At 48.0% G+C, this 16,491-nt stretch overlaps 1 protein-coding gene across 7 annotated transcripts in view; it reads right to left on the bottom strand.

The window, feature by feature from the left end:
* The window catches only part of NFATC2 (nuclear factor of activated T cells 2), a 150,691-nt gene that overhangs the window by 106,742 nt on the left and 27,458 nt on the right, over window positions 1–16,491 (bottom strand). For 4 of the 7 annotated variants that reach the window (XM_044385903.3, XM_026503746.4, XM_026503745.4 and 1 more), the window contains exons 2-3: window positions 10,042–11,056; window positions 4,813–4,984 (exon numbers count right to left, since the gene is read on the bottom strand). In XM_044385903.3, coding sequence (XP_044241838.2) covers window positions 4,813–4,984; window positions 10,042–11,056 — 1,187 coding nt within the window. The remainder of the gene's footprint in view (window positions 1–4,812; window positions 4,985–10,041; window positions 11,057–16,491) is intronic. The other 3 variants (XM_044385904.3, XM_057312469.1, XM_057312468.1) reach the window with 1 other exon arrangement.

Below are 16,491 nucleotides of genomic sequence, written 5' to 3'. Positions count from 1 at the left end.
CCCATCACCCCCCAAGCTAAACTCAAGTGACACTGGCCCTCCTTCAGTGCCTCAGACAGACACACACGAAGTTCTTCCCTGCCTCAGGACCTTTGCACACACTATACCTTGTGCAAGGAACACTCACCCATCCCTTCCCAGAGAGCTAGAGAAACAGAAAGAAGAAGGGCATCATTCCTCTCTTTGCTGGATCTTTCACCGCTCTAGGTCCCAGCTGATAAGTCACATCCTCAGCAAGACTCCCTTCTACAGCAGGTCTTCCAAGTACTCTCTCGGCATGTTGGTTTTGTTGATGTCATTACCCCCACATTGTAAATCCAACAGATGGGCTCCTAATCAGTCATCATGTCTTGCCCTAGAGTCTAGGTGTCATTCCAGATTGCCCTCCTCTGCCTCCCGGACTCACCCACATCTCAGCAATGGTCACACCAAACCATTCTGGTCAACTTTGTACTTTCAGCGCCCCCTGAGCTCCATCAGGACAGAAACTGTACTCTTCTCCCCCATTATCGTATTATCAGCACTTAGCACAGTGCCTGGCACACAGCAGGTCCTCAACAAAATATTTGCCAAATGAAGGAGTCATGAGATCTGAAAGCATTTAAGGTTTGGAAGAGACTTTCTTCCACGACCAAGGGACGTTAAAAAAACAACAAGAAAAAAGAAACATTAAAAAAAAGCAAACAAACAAAAAAACAAAACCAGCTAAACGTGGCCCACGCTTAAGGTTTTTAATTTCATATGTAAAGAAAGAATGAAATGATCTTGTACTCATTTTATTTTCCTATAAAGAGGAGCATAAAACCACTAGGCATGCAAAAAAAATGAAGTTTTATAGTGCAGTAAATAGAAAAGAGAAGGGTGGGGACCAATCATTGAGGGGGGAAGAAGCCGTGGTACAGTACAAAAATAGAAACAGATGTAGAGATAAAGAGAGACGGACCAAGAGGGAAACCAGCAGAAGCATCTAGGCAAGGTACAAAACAGGGCTTCGCTGCTCTTCTGGGAACGAAAGGGCAACCCTCCAGATTTCGAAAGGGGTTTTCACTCCTACCTAAGGGGTAAGAACTCTTGTCTTAAGTCCCCTAATCAGTGGTTAGCACATTGCATTTTGAAGAGAACATAACCTATTCAAATGATTTTTTTTTTTTAATATTTCACTTTGTATCTTAAGAAAATGTGGCTACAAACTTTGAAGTCAGGCACTGGGTTTTCAAAGCAAGAAGAGAGAGGGATCCTTAGGGGCTGTCAGAAGGAGGGGCATGAACTTCAAGCACAGTTCAGCAGGGTCTTTTGAATTGCACATCCCACCCACTCCCTTCTCTAGAAACGTCCATGGCCCCAGCCCTAGATGAATGGGTGAACAGAGCCTGGCATTGCACATGGTCTGACCTCTCTGGCCAAGCCAACTGGACCAGTGGGCCTTCCTCACCGGGGCCAATTAGAATTTCCCTGAGAAATCACAATTTGGGCCCCAATGGGCTGGTGCAGGGACAACAGATAAAATTGATGGGCAGGAGGTGTGGGCATTTTTCCACTAGGCCTTCTCAGCCTGGTAAGAGTGTGGAGTCAGGGAAAGATGGTCTTCAGGGAGACGGGAAAAATCAGGAACACTGTGTAGCAGGTAGACTCAGACCTGGCGGTCCAAATCCTAGGCCCACTCGATAGCTATGACGCTGACCAAGTTCCTTGACCTCTCCTTGACCTAATTGTAAGCTGCTTCCTAAGACTCCTTTGAGAATTGAATAAGTCAACACATACAGCACTTGGAACAAGGTCTGGCCCACAGTAACCGCATGCTGAATGTCAACTACTATAACGATCATTTTGCTCAACTGGAAGCTTATGAGGGCCGAGGGGTTCTTGCTGTTTTGTTCATACCATATCCCAGAATCTAGAACCACGTCTCGTACACAGCAGTGCTCAACCCACATTTGATGAGTGATCGGAGAATGGGGATACCACGCAGCCCTAAGAGGACAGAGACCATGGACAGAGCCTGCTAACTCTCTCCTGATCTTAGCTCCAACTCCAGATGGAGCAATCAGAACCGGGTCTTATCACAGCCTAAATCAGATCACGTTTCTTTCCTGCTTCTCACATCTCAGGATAAAGCCAAACTACCCCCCCTGCGTTCCCCCACCGCCGCCGCAGGCTACCCGGGCCCTGCATGTTCTGGCCCCTGCCTACCTCCTCCCGCTCCCTTGGGCTTCCCGCTCCACTTACACTGGGCTCCTTCGTTCCTCTGACGCGGTTCCCTCCGCTTCCTTTCTACCTCTGGGCCCTTGCACATGCTGATTCCCCCCGATGCATGCTCAGCCCCAGTCTCCTTCTCAGGGAAATCTTAGCAGCTGCTCTTCCCTTCTTTTCATTGGCTCCTCCATTTCACACACCCAGAGCCTCATGTTCTTTTCCTTTACGCTATTTGCCACCGTTGGTACCTTTATCATTTATGACTACTTAGTCAAGGACTCTTTCCCCCTAGACCATGAGCCCCATGAAGAAAGAGACCATAACTTCTTTTCTATTCTTCATTGTACTTTAGTATCGAGCACATATATAGCAAAAAGAAGGTGCTCGACAAATATTTGCAGAGTGAATCCACTTGTTGAATGGGTTGACTGAACAAAGAAGTACATTTTGGACCATTCTCGAGTCTAGCGTCTTCCCGAGCCTCCTGGCCTGGTTTCGCAGTAGACGTCTCCTCGGACAAGCCCCTAAATCCCCCTTCTAATCTGCCTTAAGTGAGTTTCTCTTTCTATCACTACTAAAGGCTTTGACTCCAACCCACAGACTAACGTTGCCCTCCGAGCCAGAAGTCTCCATCCTAGAATCGACAAGCCTAGGTCAATAACGATACAAAGACTTCCTTTCCCAAAAAAAGCAGTTTTCATGCATGACAAAGTAAATGGCATCAGAACAGCCCTCCCACCATCAACAACTGTTAAGTGAGGGCAAACATACGTAAGTCTACTGTCGTCAGGCCCTAGACAGCAGGCAGCATAAGACTGTGGTCACTGAGGAAAAGGAAACACAGGAGGTGAGCCCATGTTCACACCAGCTCTCCACCTGAGGACAGTTTCCATACCACCAGCGTGGTGTCCCCTCCCCCACCAAGCATCCAAAAAGGTTATGCCTTAGAAATAAGGGTATGCCTTAAAGAAAGGCTTCCCGAGACCCACCCTGACATAGTCTAAACCCAAGTCTCAACGAGACTGATGCAGGAGGGAGCATGGGAAATACCTTGGGCTTTCCACAGGTCCACCCTCACAAGATGTAAAATCAAGTCCATACAAGTTCATAGTGATCAGCCCGTGATGGAACTGCCTTCCGCAGAAGATAACAAAATCCAGAGTCTCTATAATGTCTGATATATATGTTATCATCACACTATCAGAAGATAATCAACAATTACTAGACATGCAAAGAAAGAGGAAAATGTGGCTCATGGTCAGGGAAAAAGAAGAAAGAGACACAGATCCCAAAATAGCGATGATGTCAGCTCTAGAAAAAGCAACTGCTGGGATTTGCAAGTTCCTAATATTAACATGAAAGTCTGTAACCAGGTGTGTATACCCAAAGCCCCTGTGGAGATTTCAGGGTTTGGGGGTTTGTGTTTTTTGCCTGTCTGAGCTCCCTCATGTAGTTTCTCATTGAGTAGTTTCAGGGGATGCTTAGGAATCTGCATTGTTAACAACCTCTCCAGAGGGTTCTAACACATCATAGAGTTCTTATCACAGAATACATCCACTTCAAGGCAAATACAAATAAAAGGTAAATTTATATGTATTGAAGGTTTTCCTTAATTGAGTTGGTGGGTGAGCACCGATCAGCAGCCTCAGGTTGAACAGATTACACAATTGAGAAAGATAATTTCAACTCTAATTATTTGGTAGAAAAATGCATACTTCTCTACTTATTTTGAAAAAAGAAAAAAAGTCTGAGGTTAAATCAAAAGCCACAGACATAAAAGATAATGATTAAGAAAAAAACAGGAGGGGGGCGCCTGGGTGGCACAGCGGTTAAGCATCTGCCTTCGGCTCAGGGCGTGATCCCGGCGTTATGGGATCGAGCCCCACATCAGGCTCCTCTGCTATGAGCCTGCTTCTTCCTCTCCCACTCCCCCTGCTTGTGTTCCCTCTCTCGCTGGCTGTCTCTATCTCTGTCAAATAAATAAACAAAATGAAAGAAAAGAAAAGAAGAGAAAAGAAAAGAAAAGAAAAGAAAAGAAAAGAAAAGAAAGAAACAGGAGGAAATGCTCACAGTATGATATAAGAAAGTATCAGAGTACCAACCACTGTAACATCAAGCACATAAACGTACATTAATAGTCACTGCCGTGTTTGTGAATAGAGAAGGCAACAAGAAATAGATAAAATGCTAAGAATCGTTATTTTCCGTATAATTTTAATTTTCTCCTAGTTTCCTATATTTTGCAAGAACGTATGGAATTTCCTCAGTGGACTCACATCTGAGATTTAAACACAAAAAAATGGCTTCAGACACCACCTGTCAATACACAAATCTCTGCAAAATCTAGCAATTTTTCAATCAGAAAGAGAAGGGAAGAAGTAGCTTGAGCAAGAATATCATTTCTATCCTTATCCAGCTCAGGAAGACTTTCTTCTCTGGCCTCTGCGTAACTGGACTAGCTTCTGATACTAGCTCCACGTCAGATCTTCCCGTCCGTCAGACAAGTAGGAGCCTGAGACGCATACCACAGCCCAGCAAGCAACAGGCAGTGGACGAGCGGAAGTAGCTCACCTCGTGGCAAATGAAGGACACAAACCGGAAAAGAATTCGAGTCCGTACCTGAACGACAGGGTGGCCACCAGTTGGAGCTTTGACAGCCCCTCGACTGCCTTCCGTCTCATAGTGGGCCCGGTGATGTGGCTTGGGCTGCACCTCGATCCGCAGCTCATAGGAGCCCGACTGGTGGGAGAGCGGCCACTCCAGCGGAGGGAGAGATGCGGTCACTGGGATGCTGAAGGGGGAAACAGAATTAGTCATGTGTATGAGAAATCAGAACCAGTCAACCTGTACAATAAATGTAAATGGTCCCTTTTTTGAAAAATCATGTCCAGTGGGTACATGAGTAAAATACTGGCTGTTGGGAAGCATATATTTCTCAGACAGCATAGGTAGGACTCTTCACAAGGTAGAGATCTTTTTCTTTGTTTTCTCTTCCATCTTTGATGACAACAGTTTATGAAGCTAACTTTATTACATGTGAGTTCTAGGGTATTTCTAACGGCTATAGCTTCTTTTTCTCTGGGAATTTTGAAGAGTACCACCTCCTACCTCTAAAAATCACCCTTTTACCAGAATGTTCTCCCTTTCCAAAAGAGTAAGTGTGGGAGAAGGTACACTGGAGTGGAAATCAGGGGCCCACGTATGTCACTAATGTGCCACGTTACTTTAGGCAAGTAACCTCACTTCTTTGATCTTCAGTGTTTTATAATAACATAGCAAATGGACCAGATGGCACTGGAGGGTTATTTCAGCTCTCATTTCCAAGTCCGATGCTTTCAATTAAAAGCTAATTCTAGAGAGAGGCCATTTCCAGTGATAGCCATTGCTTATCAGGGCAAGTACAGAACATCTAACCATAGAGAGGTGGCTAAATTTAGAGACCCCTAAATTTAAAGGAAGAGTAAATGTCAAGAACATGACTGAGTTACCCACCCAAGTACAAGTCCAAGCTCCACCTCTAACTACTTTGAGCAGATGCCTCTACCTCCCTAGGCCTTAGTTTCCTCAACTGAGAAATGGGGATACTGAGATCATGTAAAGAGCTTAGTGCAATAACTCCTCCATAAATATTAGGCTATAATTATGTTTCCCTATATCTATTTCATATTTCAAATAAATAATTATCTCCTATAGACAATCTAATTTACTTGTGGTTATAGTATTAGATGTATATGCCTTTACATCTGAAGTTGTAATGATGTGCGTTAAGTTTTATTTTCCTATAGAATCTTAAACCTACCCAGCACACTCAACAGGTACTTGATATATGGTTAGAATTATGTCATTTAAGAGTTCACTGAGGTCTTAATGATCTATCTAGACCATCCCTTCAAAGCCTCAGAGAACATAGACAATTCCCAAAGATTACAAAGCAAGACACACCAAGGCTACAACTTACGTGCCTTGACTCTCGGTCCAGTGCTCCATGCACATCTCTACACTACCTCTTACCTTACTAATTTATTTAAAATACGGCCAAGAAAACCTCTCACTTATAGAATGACTCTAGAACAATACCTGACATTTGATAGGTATTCAGTGGGTGGGTGGGTAGATGGCTGGATGGATACATAAATGAATGAATGAGCAGTTTTATTTCAAAGAAGCCCTATATATTCGAAGCAGCTTCAGGGGCACCTGGGTGGCTCAGCTGGTTAAGCATCTGCTTTGGCTCAGGTCATGATCCTGGAGTCCCAAGATTGAGCCCCGAGTTGGGCTCCCCGCTCAGCAGGGAGCCTGCTTCTCCCTCTGACCCTCCCCTCTCTCGTGCGCTTTCTCTCTCTCTTACTCTCTCTCACATGAATAAAATCTTTTTAAAAAATCAAAGTAGCTTCAAATTTGCAAGTACATGGATTTGTGCCACTGTGTCTGATTTTGCACATGGCATACCAATTATTAATCCAATCAGCATATTCTTTCCCACTAAGCCCAGAGCTGCTAAAAGCTGACATTACCAACTGGATTTAGTTAAGCATTTGTAATGAAACCAGTTCCATCCCTTCTCTATCACAGCTGTACCAAGGGGCGATGCGGGGGAGCGGCACCCCATAAACCCCATCAGGGCTGGAGCCCAACTTGAACATACAATCCAACTTAAAATTATATCCTCACTATGCAAGCAAATCTCCATCTCTTCTTTGCAACTATTTGCCTCCTGAAGTCCCCCTTACCCTGAAGTCTTAGAGCGTCCGCCTTAGTTTCAGTGCCAACATGCCTTCAGCTTCTGCCTACAGCCAAGGGGCTGTGTGTGTTAAATACTTGCACTCTCATTATGCATGCAAGTTACATTTTTTTAAAGTTTGCAAAATAAGACTCATAAAAAAATCACTTCACCCCTGTATTATCTTTGAAGTATCAAAAAAAAAAAAAAATCAAGGAGTAGGAGATCCAGTGGGATATGTCTAAGCATCAACTTCAAATTTTCTTTGGTTCCAGAATAAGTCTTTCATGACTCCAATACAATCTTAAGAATTAGACCATCAGAGCCAATGTGAAAGGCTGCATGTGAATTTCAGCCCTCTGCTCTGCACGCCTGAGACAATTATTATCATGAGACTTCCCTGCACACCCTATCCTCTCACTCTTATAGAAAATTCTTACAAATATCTCCTCGGCTGGCACAAACTGGCACTTGTAGGGACAAAGGTCCTCTACTAGCATTCAGAGCCATCTGGATCCAGCCCCAGAATGGAGATGGACGGAAAAATGATAAAGTCTTAATAAACAGTAAAGTCTCAGACAAATGCAGCAGGATCCTATTTTAGGTCAATGTTCTTCCCCAATCTCAATCATCACACAAATCACATTCTGGAGACTGATCAGTAGGAGTCAAGAACCCGAGGTTCTAAGTTCCCAACACAGTCGTTAACTAGTGGGGTGATCCTGGGCACATCCCCTCACCTCACCAAGCCCAGGTTTCTCAACCTGCACCAGGGTTGTCCTTACTCAGCATTTCCTAAGGTGATTCCATACAACTTTGGTCACAGAACTCGTAACTCCGTGGCCAAATGGCCTTTGAGATCACTGCCTGTTCTGTCCACAGCTGGGAGTGGCCCCTGCATCAAGATATCTGTTTAACTCTGTTAAACTCAGAAACTCCTTTTTTAAGGAATGCCAATCAGCCTCTGATGGCACCAGTGTTCTCAGAACTGTTCTCGAGGTGGGGCTGGACCGAAGCCCCCTGTGGTCCAGTTCGGTCTGCGGTGGGATAAGCAAGGCCTGGTGGACAAAGCCCTTGTCTACTCTCATTCCATTAATCAAAACAGCTCTACCATGATCTATTTTGGTCTTCAATTTAATATTTGCAAAAAAAAAAAAAAAGGCTTCCATTTACTGAAAGTAAACATGCATTGAAGAATCTATGGCCTCAGGACGCCTGGGTGGTTCAGTCAGCTGAGCACCCGATTCTTGGTTTCAGCTCAGGTCATGATCTCATGGGTCTTGGGATGGAGCCCCACACGGGGTGCCATGCTCAGCGGGGAGTCAGCTTGACGATTCTCTCCCCTGCCCCTCCCCCATTTGCACTTGCTCCCTCTCTCTCTAAAATAATCAATCTTAAAAAAAAAAAAAAAAAAAGAATAGAGGCACCTGGGTGGCTCAGTTGGTGAAGCGTCTGCCTTCAGCTCAGGTCATGAACCCGGGGTCCTGGGATCGAGCCCCATGTCAGGCTCCCTGCTCAGAGGGGAGTCTGCTTCTTCCTCTCCCTCTGCCCCTCCCCCTGCTCATGTGCCTTCTCTCTCTCTCACTCTCTCAAATAAATAAAATCTTTAAAAAATATAAAAATAAATAAAATTTAAAAAAAGGATCTGCAGCCTCATGCTATTACCTTTACCTCATGGTTTTCAAAGTGTTGGGATTATTTTTACCTTCATTTTCATGGACTATCATCTGCTTCTAACCTCGGTGAGCCCCATTTTTCTCGGCATCAAAATGAAGATAAAACTAATACCAGCCAGGGGCACCTGTGGGGCTCAGCGCGTTAAGTGTCTGCCTTCAGCTCAGGTCACAATCCTGGGGTCGTGGAATCAAGCCCTGCGTTGGGCTCCCTGCTCAGCAGGGAGTCTGCCTCTCTCTCTCTCCCCCTCTCCCCTTTCCCCCTGCTCGTGCTCTCTGTCTCTTTTTCTCTCTCTGAAATAAATAAAATCTTTTAAAAATAAAAAAATAACAAAATAATACCAACCAGGTTTGTAGAAGAATGAAACAGTACGTACGGAATACTTAGAACCGTGCCTGGCACACAGCAAGCACCCTTAAATACTGGTGATTGTCGCTGCCATTCCTCTAATGACCATTGGGAGCTCAATCTCCTAGGACAAGGCTCACTTCCTAAAGTGCTTCCCTCATAGTTATAAGAGAATTCCCCTATAAAAATAATGGCTGCCCCTTTTTTTCTTTTTTTGTATTCTTACTTTGTGCAGGCTCCATGTCAAGAACTTGATATATATCCTCTCACCCAATCCTTGCAAACAAAACAAAACAAAAAAAAACACATGCTAAGGTGGGACCATTATTATCCTCATCTCATAGGGAATGAGCCAAGGTTTAGTATGGTGCTCAGTGAGAAAGGGAGTCCTGATTGATTAGCAATGCCTGCCCTGGAAACAGCATCGAAAAGGTGCTCAATGAGAAAGAGGCTCCTGATTGATTAGTGATGCCTGCCATGGGCACAGCAGGAGAGCAGCACCAGAAATGCCTGTGATCACACAGCTGGTGAGTGGCAGAACTGGGACTCAAAACCAGTCCCGACAGACCCCAAAGGGTACATAATGCCATCTACATGCATCTCTTCTGCTTACCACTATTTTAAGCTCCTTGAGGATTGTGGCTCATACTTTCCAGGCACATAGCAGACACCAATGACATCAACTCCTCTTACAAGAGGACAGTAAATTCCACACACTAAGGCTTGCTCTGTGTTTCCCAGAATGTCAGCTCCCTGAAGGCAGAAATTTTGGCCCATTTTGTCCACCACGGGCTCCCCAATACCTGTAACAGTGCCTGCCTGGCCCATAGCAGGTGTCTGATAAACACCTGCTCAGTGAATGAATGAATCGGCCAAGTGTCCTACCAGCGATCGCAGGCATCCTCACAACAAATCTGGTGAGTAAGGTACACTTATGCCTATCGTACAGATGGGGAAACCACAGCTCGGAGAATTTAACTTCCTTGCCAAGCTCTCACAGGCAGTAAGCGGAGAGCCAGGATGAAAACCCTGTCTAGCGCCCCCCCAACCAGAAAACGTTTCCTAAAAGTAAACTGTGGACCAGACCGCTTCCCGAGCCCGCTCACCTGCAGATGGGAATCGCAGGCACCAGCTGCTTGGGCCAGGTGGGCGGCACCAGCAAGATGGACTCGGGGGCCGAGCTCCTCCCCTCCTCCTGCTCGCAGGGTCCCAGGAACTCCACGGCCGGGTAGATGTGGCGGGGCAGGCCGGCCTTGGGCGGGGCAGCAGACACCGGCGATGGGTCGGGGCTCGTCTTCCACATCTTGGGGGGGATGCCACAGGGCGAGTCCGCGGCGAGGCTGTTCAGGGCATCCATGAGGACGGCAGAGCCAGCCGTGGGGGGGTACCCAGCGGGAGCGCCGTCGTCCCGGGGCTGCGGCGAGGGGCTCCGGGAGCGCTGGGGTGAGGCTCCGGGCAGCGGGGCAACCAAGGCCCCGGCACACGAATGCCTCCGCTTGGCACCAGGCGACGAGGAGCGGGAGGCCGGACGGGGCACGGGCGAGTGGCGGCCCAGGCAGCTGTCCTCAGCGAGGCTGGTTCGAGGTGACATTATTGGCGAGGTTCTGGGGGAATAATGAGCAGGGATGTTTTGAAACTGCGGACACAGGTCGTCGGGCCCGCCGTTATTGGGCGAGACGCAGGGCGAGGTGTAGGGGGAGAAGGTGTCGGAAATGAAGCTGGCAGAGGAGCCGCTGCTAGCGGGGCTCAAGCAAAGCGGCTCGCGGTAGCCCTCGAAGCCGGGCACGGGCAGGGTGAACCGCGGGCCGGCGGCCACGCCGGCCAGGGGCGGCTGCTCCCCCAGCAGGCCAGTGTCTCTCCCGCGGAGGGGACCCCCTGCCTGCATCAGTTCGTGAGATGGAGTGATCTCGATCCGAGGGCTCAGGCCCGAGGCCCCCGCTGGCTTGGCCGCCGGGCTCAGAAAGTTCTGCGGCCCTACCCTATCCGGCTCTCCGAATCGGCCGGGGGGTTCGCCAGGGAGACTGGGGAGGGGGCTGTATGGCTTGAGGCCATAGTCCAGGACTTCATCGGGGTATGCGAGTCCGGAGGGTGGGCTGGCGACCTTATGTGCATTCGGTTCTTCTGGAAAGAGAAGGGGGGAAGGAGGGGTCTTTTTAAGCCTCTAAAACAGAACTCCCGTGCAGAGCAATTACAGGCTGGGTTTTGTCTCCTGATTTTTGTTTGTTTTTGTTTTTGCTAATCCCCACCACACCAAACCCCAAGCTGGAGCCCCCTTCCCTCGCCAGAGGAAAGGGAGGCCACTCCATCCCAGATTCCTTGAAGACAGAGACCAAAGTGGAAAGACTTTGGCGCAGGTGCACAGAGCACAGCTCATCCAAGCCATGCAGGACGTGCTGGGCCCGTGGCTTCCAAACTTCCGGTTCCATGGAACCCTTGGGAGAGATGCATTTTATTTCACAACTCAGTTCACACCGTATCTACTGGAAACTGCAACAAAAGCTTCACGAAACAATACTTACCCTGCTACCTACAATACACTCTTATCTTTCCTCTTGGAGGGGTTATTTGGTTGAAATGCTGGTCATAACTCATTCAATAGATTTCCGGGTCATGACCCACAGTTTAGAAACCACTGACCTAGGCTCATCTCATCATTCTGCATGTCTGGTACGGCCAGAGGATGCGGAGGGAGACTGCCTCAGCTCTGGAGTCCAAGGGGCTCCAGGTTCAAATCCCAGCCCTTTACACCAAGCGTAAATAGTGGCTTAATTTAGAACCAGGACTCCTGAGTCACGTCTCCTCTTGTGCCATTTCACAGATGGGGAAGCTGGGGCCCAGGGAGGGGAAGATTCACCCAAAGACACAGAATTTGCAGGACAAGCAATCGCACAGGCAAGCCCCTCGGCCCTCATAAAGGCAGAGCCATGGCTCTATAGTCTCCCAAGCTACTGAAAACAGTGCGTGTAGAAGGATCTAATATTTCTTTAGTAGTGGCCTTCTGCTGACACCTAGAAAGGAGCCACGCTGGAGAGTGGATTGAGTGAGGGAAGGAGCTGTTCTTCCCGCCACCCTGACCCCTCATCAAGCTCCCCTACTCAGCAGAGGCCCCTCCACCCTCCCTATCGGGGCTTGGACCCGCCTGACTCCTCTCTCTCACACACCTTACGTCCAATCCATAGCGAACCCTAATGGCCCTGCTGTCAAAACATAAGCCACAGGCATGCGTGTCTCCCTCTCCACCACAAGCCCTCTGCCCTAAGCCACGAGCCGTCCTCTCTCACCTGGACTGTAGTCCCCTCCTCCCTGGGCTCCCCACTTCTACCCTGCTCCTTCCAGGCTGTTCACCACACAGCAGCCTCTTGAAATGCCCATCTGCAAAACTCTAAAAGCTCCCCCAGACGTGCTCTAACGTCCTTAACAACTTGTCCCCGAGCCCTGGCCCATCTCACCACTCGTACCTCCCCACTTTTTCCCAACCTGACTCAGCAACAGCCCCGCTAACCACTATTCTTCAAGTAGCCCCTGCCTTGAAGCTCTCGAGTGCTGTTCATTCCGCTGGAGACTCTACCCCCGAGATCCTCGCATGGCTGCTTCCCTTAATTTCTTCATGTGTCTGTTCCCTCTCCACCCTTTTCCCCTGCCATCTTTTCTCTGTTAACACCTGTTACCAGCTCACACCACATCAGGTATTATCTGTGGAGGGAATCTCATCCCGAGAGATCAGGGGCAGGCAAACTGCAGCTCCTGGGCCAAATCCGGCCCACAGACTGTGTTTGTAAATAAAGTTTTATTGGAATGCACCCACGCACCTATTTGTTTACATATGGTCTATGGCTTGTTTTCGCACTACAATAGTAGAGTTGCTAGTTACGACAGACACTCTCATGGCCCACAAAACGTAAATACTGATCAGCTGGCCCTTTATAGAAGTTTGCAGCCCACTCACTAGACCGTCTGCTACACCAGCGCTGGAACCGTACCCGTTGAGGCTCGGCATTGCTTGCCAGGCACTTGGTACAGGCTGTCCATAAACATTTGCCGAGTGAGAGCGAACAATAGAAAAATCATGCGCAAGGTCCATCCAGCCAGAAACGGGGCATCTTCCTAAAGTTGTGTGACTGGGCCTCATCTTGGGCGGCCAAGGTGATTTGGCTGCATAGGTGATTCTCAATCTCCTGGTGCCCTTCTGGGACCATCCTGGAGTAAATGCTGCCTGGCTTAGCTGAGCTGCTCTCACGGGGTCCAGATGGTGTCCCCAGCCCAGGTGAGAGCCCAGAAATGGCTTCCCACAGCTCTTGGGGTAAAGATGAACAACCTCAACTAGACCAGCCCAGCCAAGCCCAGCCTGCCACCTCTGGCCTCACCTCCCTCTCCTCTCCCACATCTCTCCCTGGACTCCAACCAAACTGGTTGTCTTTCTGGTCTTAGAAAGCACCTACCTCCTTTCTGCCTCAGGACCTTTGCACTTGCTGTTCCCCCTGCCACACCCAGGCCCCTCCTCTACGTAACTAAAGCTATTCATTCCTTCCAGCTAAAGGGTCAGGTGCTGGGGAAGGCTTCCTGGTCTCCTTGGCTAGATCAGAGCCCACTCACACTTCTCTGTTCTGCTCCATACAATTCCCAAAATTCCAATTAAGTAATTTTGAAGTTAGTTGTTTATTGCCGGCTTCTCTCCCAACCTCCAGCTCCACCCCTACCAACAGGAAATTCTATGAGGACTCTTTTACCCCCTAATGCATTCCTAGCAGTTGAACAGGACACCACGCCCCCCAAAAAAATATGTGTTGGTTGGCTAAATGAATTTTTTAAAAGTGAGTTCACAAAAGTCTAAACGAAATATTTAAACTGCTACTCAAAGATGCTAATATCCAAACCTAAAGGTAGAAAGATATACCCTCCAGAGGGTAATCTGGTAATACCTATCAAAATTCCAACACGCGTACCTTCGGAACCAAACAATGTTGCTTTAGAAATTTATCCTGCAGCTAAACCCTCATATGTGCAAAATGAAGTGTGCATGAGATTAGTTAATACTGCCCTGTTTGGGGGCGCCTGGGTGGCTCAATCAGTTAAGTGTCTGCCTTTGGCTCAGGTCATGATCCCAGGGTCCTGGGATCAAGTCCTGCACTGGGCTCCCTGCTCAGCGGGGAGTCGGCTTCTCCCTCTTCCTTTGCCCCTCCCACTGCTTGTGCTCCCTTGCCCTCTCTCTCACTCTATCAAATAAAATCCTAAAAAAATAAATAAAATACTGCCCTGTTTGTAATCCCAAAAGACTGGAAGCAACCTAATGTCCATCAGTTGGGGATGGGTTGAATTCTGGTTTGCTCATACCATGGGATACAATACCGCTAGATTAAGGGTTGGAAAAGTTCTTTCTGCATTGATACGGAATGACCACGAGATACAGTGTCAAAGGAGAAAAGCAAGGTACTTACAGCACGTACAGAATAAAAGCAGAGGATAAAAGAATGCGTACACAGATACACACGCCCACTGCTGCTGTTCACATAGGCTCTCTCTGCTACAGGTAACGGGGACTTCCTCCAGGGAGCGGAACCAAGGAATCAGGCAGCAGAAGCGTAGCAGGAAGGAGACAGAAAAGGAAGACAATTCCCCAAAAAAACATATTTTTAAAGGTGGCGGGGCATGGCCGTGACATGACAGGATATGTAGTGATGACGCCCTGGTTTCCAAAGCAGGAAATTGTGATCGAGTCCTACCCTGCCACTAAATAGCTGTGTGACCTTGGAAAAGTCCCCCACCAGCTCCACGTCTCAACCTTCCCATTTATAGGACAGCACTAAACAGATCGGTTTCCTTGGTCACTTCTGGCTGTGAAAGGCTTTGGTTTTTCTAGCTGGGGTGTGTAGGGTCTCAAGTTCTTACGAAGAGGCAATCGATCACATCTTGCATCTATATGTGCGTGCGTGTACACACACACACACACACACACACACACACACACCCCTTCCCGGCAGGTAACAGAGCACAGATTTTTAATCTAGCGAGAAATCAACACCAAATCCACGTCCGACAACATTCTGATGATCCACTGCCTTGTGAACCAGCACAACAAACCACAAAACATCTCTCTGCAAAAATTCCGGCCTTATCAGATGAACGGCATCACGTCTCATCAGAAACACCCCCTCAGGCCTGACGTGAGCCGTCCCAGAAACTCGGCCATGAAAACACACATCACTCACGCCCGCTGGCAGCAACGCCGAGCAGAGAGGCCGGTTTGCTGAGCGAAAGCATCCGAAGCATGCACACTGGTTTTAATTAATCCAAGCAGCAGAGTTTTTCCGTTTTCTTTCTCCTCTCAAGATTCTCGAAGCGTCACAGCAAGCAGGGAACGCGAAGGAAATTTATCATCATTCCGTGCTCGGCCCTCGGGGTGTTTGACGGTAAACACCCGACGCTCGGCTCGCCGTGAGCACCGCACTTGAAGCGGCTAGGACTCTCGGCTCTCTGTCCCTGCACAACGGCCCCCCTCCCAGCCGGCCCCTCGGGCTCCCGGCCATGCCCACACGGCCACTGGGCGGAGTGCGCTGTACCTTAGGGCCACCAGATTGTCAGAAGGGCTCCCAAAAATCTCTTTTTACCACTTGCATGATCCTTGCTATATCCATGTACCCCCAGTAAATATTATTTACTTAATATTTCTATATTTAAATTCACTCACGTAGTACTTTAATTTTTTTTTTTAATTTTAAAAGGAAACTTTATACCACTACCACAAGTGGAAAATCTGTGTCACGTCCGTAAATAGAAGGTAGGGTAAAAACACAATAAAAATAAAAGTTACTAAATTCGAGATTCGAGACACTGTGGCCGGCCAAAGGGTCTACGCTGAGGCCCCCTCTTCTTCTGCCCCTGAAAGCTCTCTTTTTATTGAGGCAGAACTTATATACACAGATTTCGACAAGGTAGAGGTCGATGAGTTTGGCCAAATGTCATACACCCCTGTAACCACAACCACAATATAGATGCAGAGCGCTTCCCCAGCCCCAGGAAGCCCACCTTTCTTAAGGCTGGAGGGGGGGCGGGCAGGGAATGGCAAGTGCTAGAAAGAAAGGTGTCAAAGACACACGAGTACCTAACGAGACTCTGCCTTGGACTCATTCAAAGCAAAGTAGCGCTGCAAAAAAAAAAAAAAAATGGTGCTCATTACATGCCATGTACTCATCAGTGGACCACATAAAAATCACCTCATCTGCCGTGGGAGCTACCTAGCCCACACTCAAGGCATCAGTGCTCAGAGAGAGGAATAAGGTAGAAGCTATGAGAGGTGATTCAGAGGTTGCTGTTCTAAGTCCTCTGTGCCTCCATGTCTTTGTACATGCTGTTCCCCTTGCCTGGAACTCCCTTCCAAACCTCCTATCCTCATAGTAAGCCATTATTCGTCCGTCAAGATTATACTTGGGCCACCTCCTCCTGAAGGCCCTCCGTGATTCCCTAGCCTGGGTCAGGAGCTCTTTTCCTGTGTTCCCAGAACCTACAGAATCATGTAATGAAGTCTATCGATTATAGCTTCCCTTGTCTGTCTCCCTACC

The sequence above is a fragment of the Ursus arctos genome, unplaced genomic scaffold (genome assembly GCF_023065955.2).
Source record: "Ursus arctos isolate Adak ecotype North America unplaced genomic scaffold, UrsArc2.0 scaffold_16, whole genome shotgun sequence".
NCBI classification, from domain to species: Eukaryota; Metazoa; Chordata; class Mammalia; order Carnivora; family Ursidae; genus Ursus; species Ursus arctos.
The sequence above is the reverse complement of the archived record's forward strand: the minus strand, read 5'-3'. Positions and strand labels throughout refer to the sequence as shown.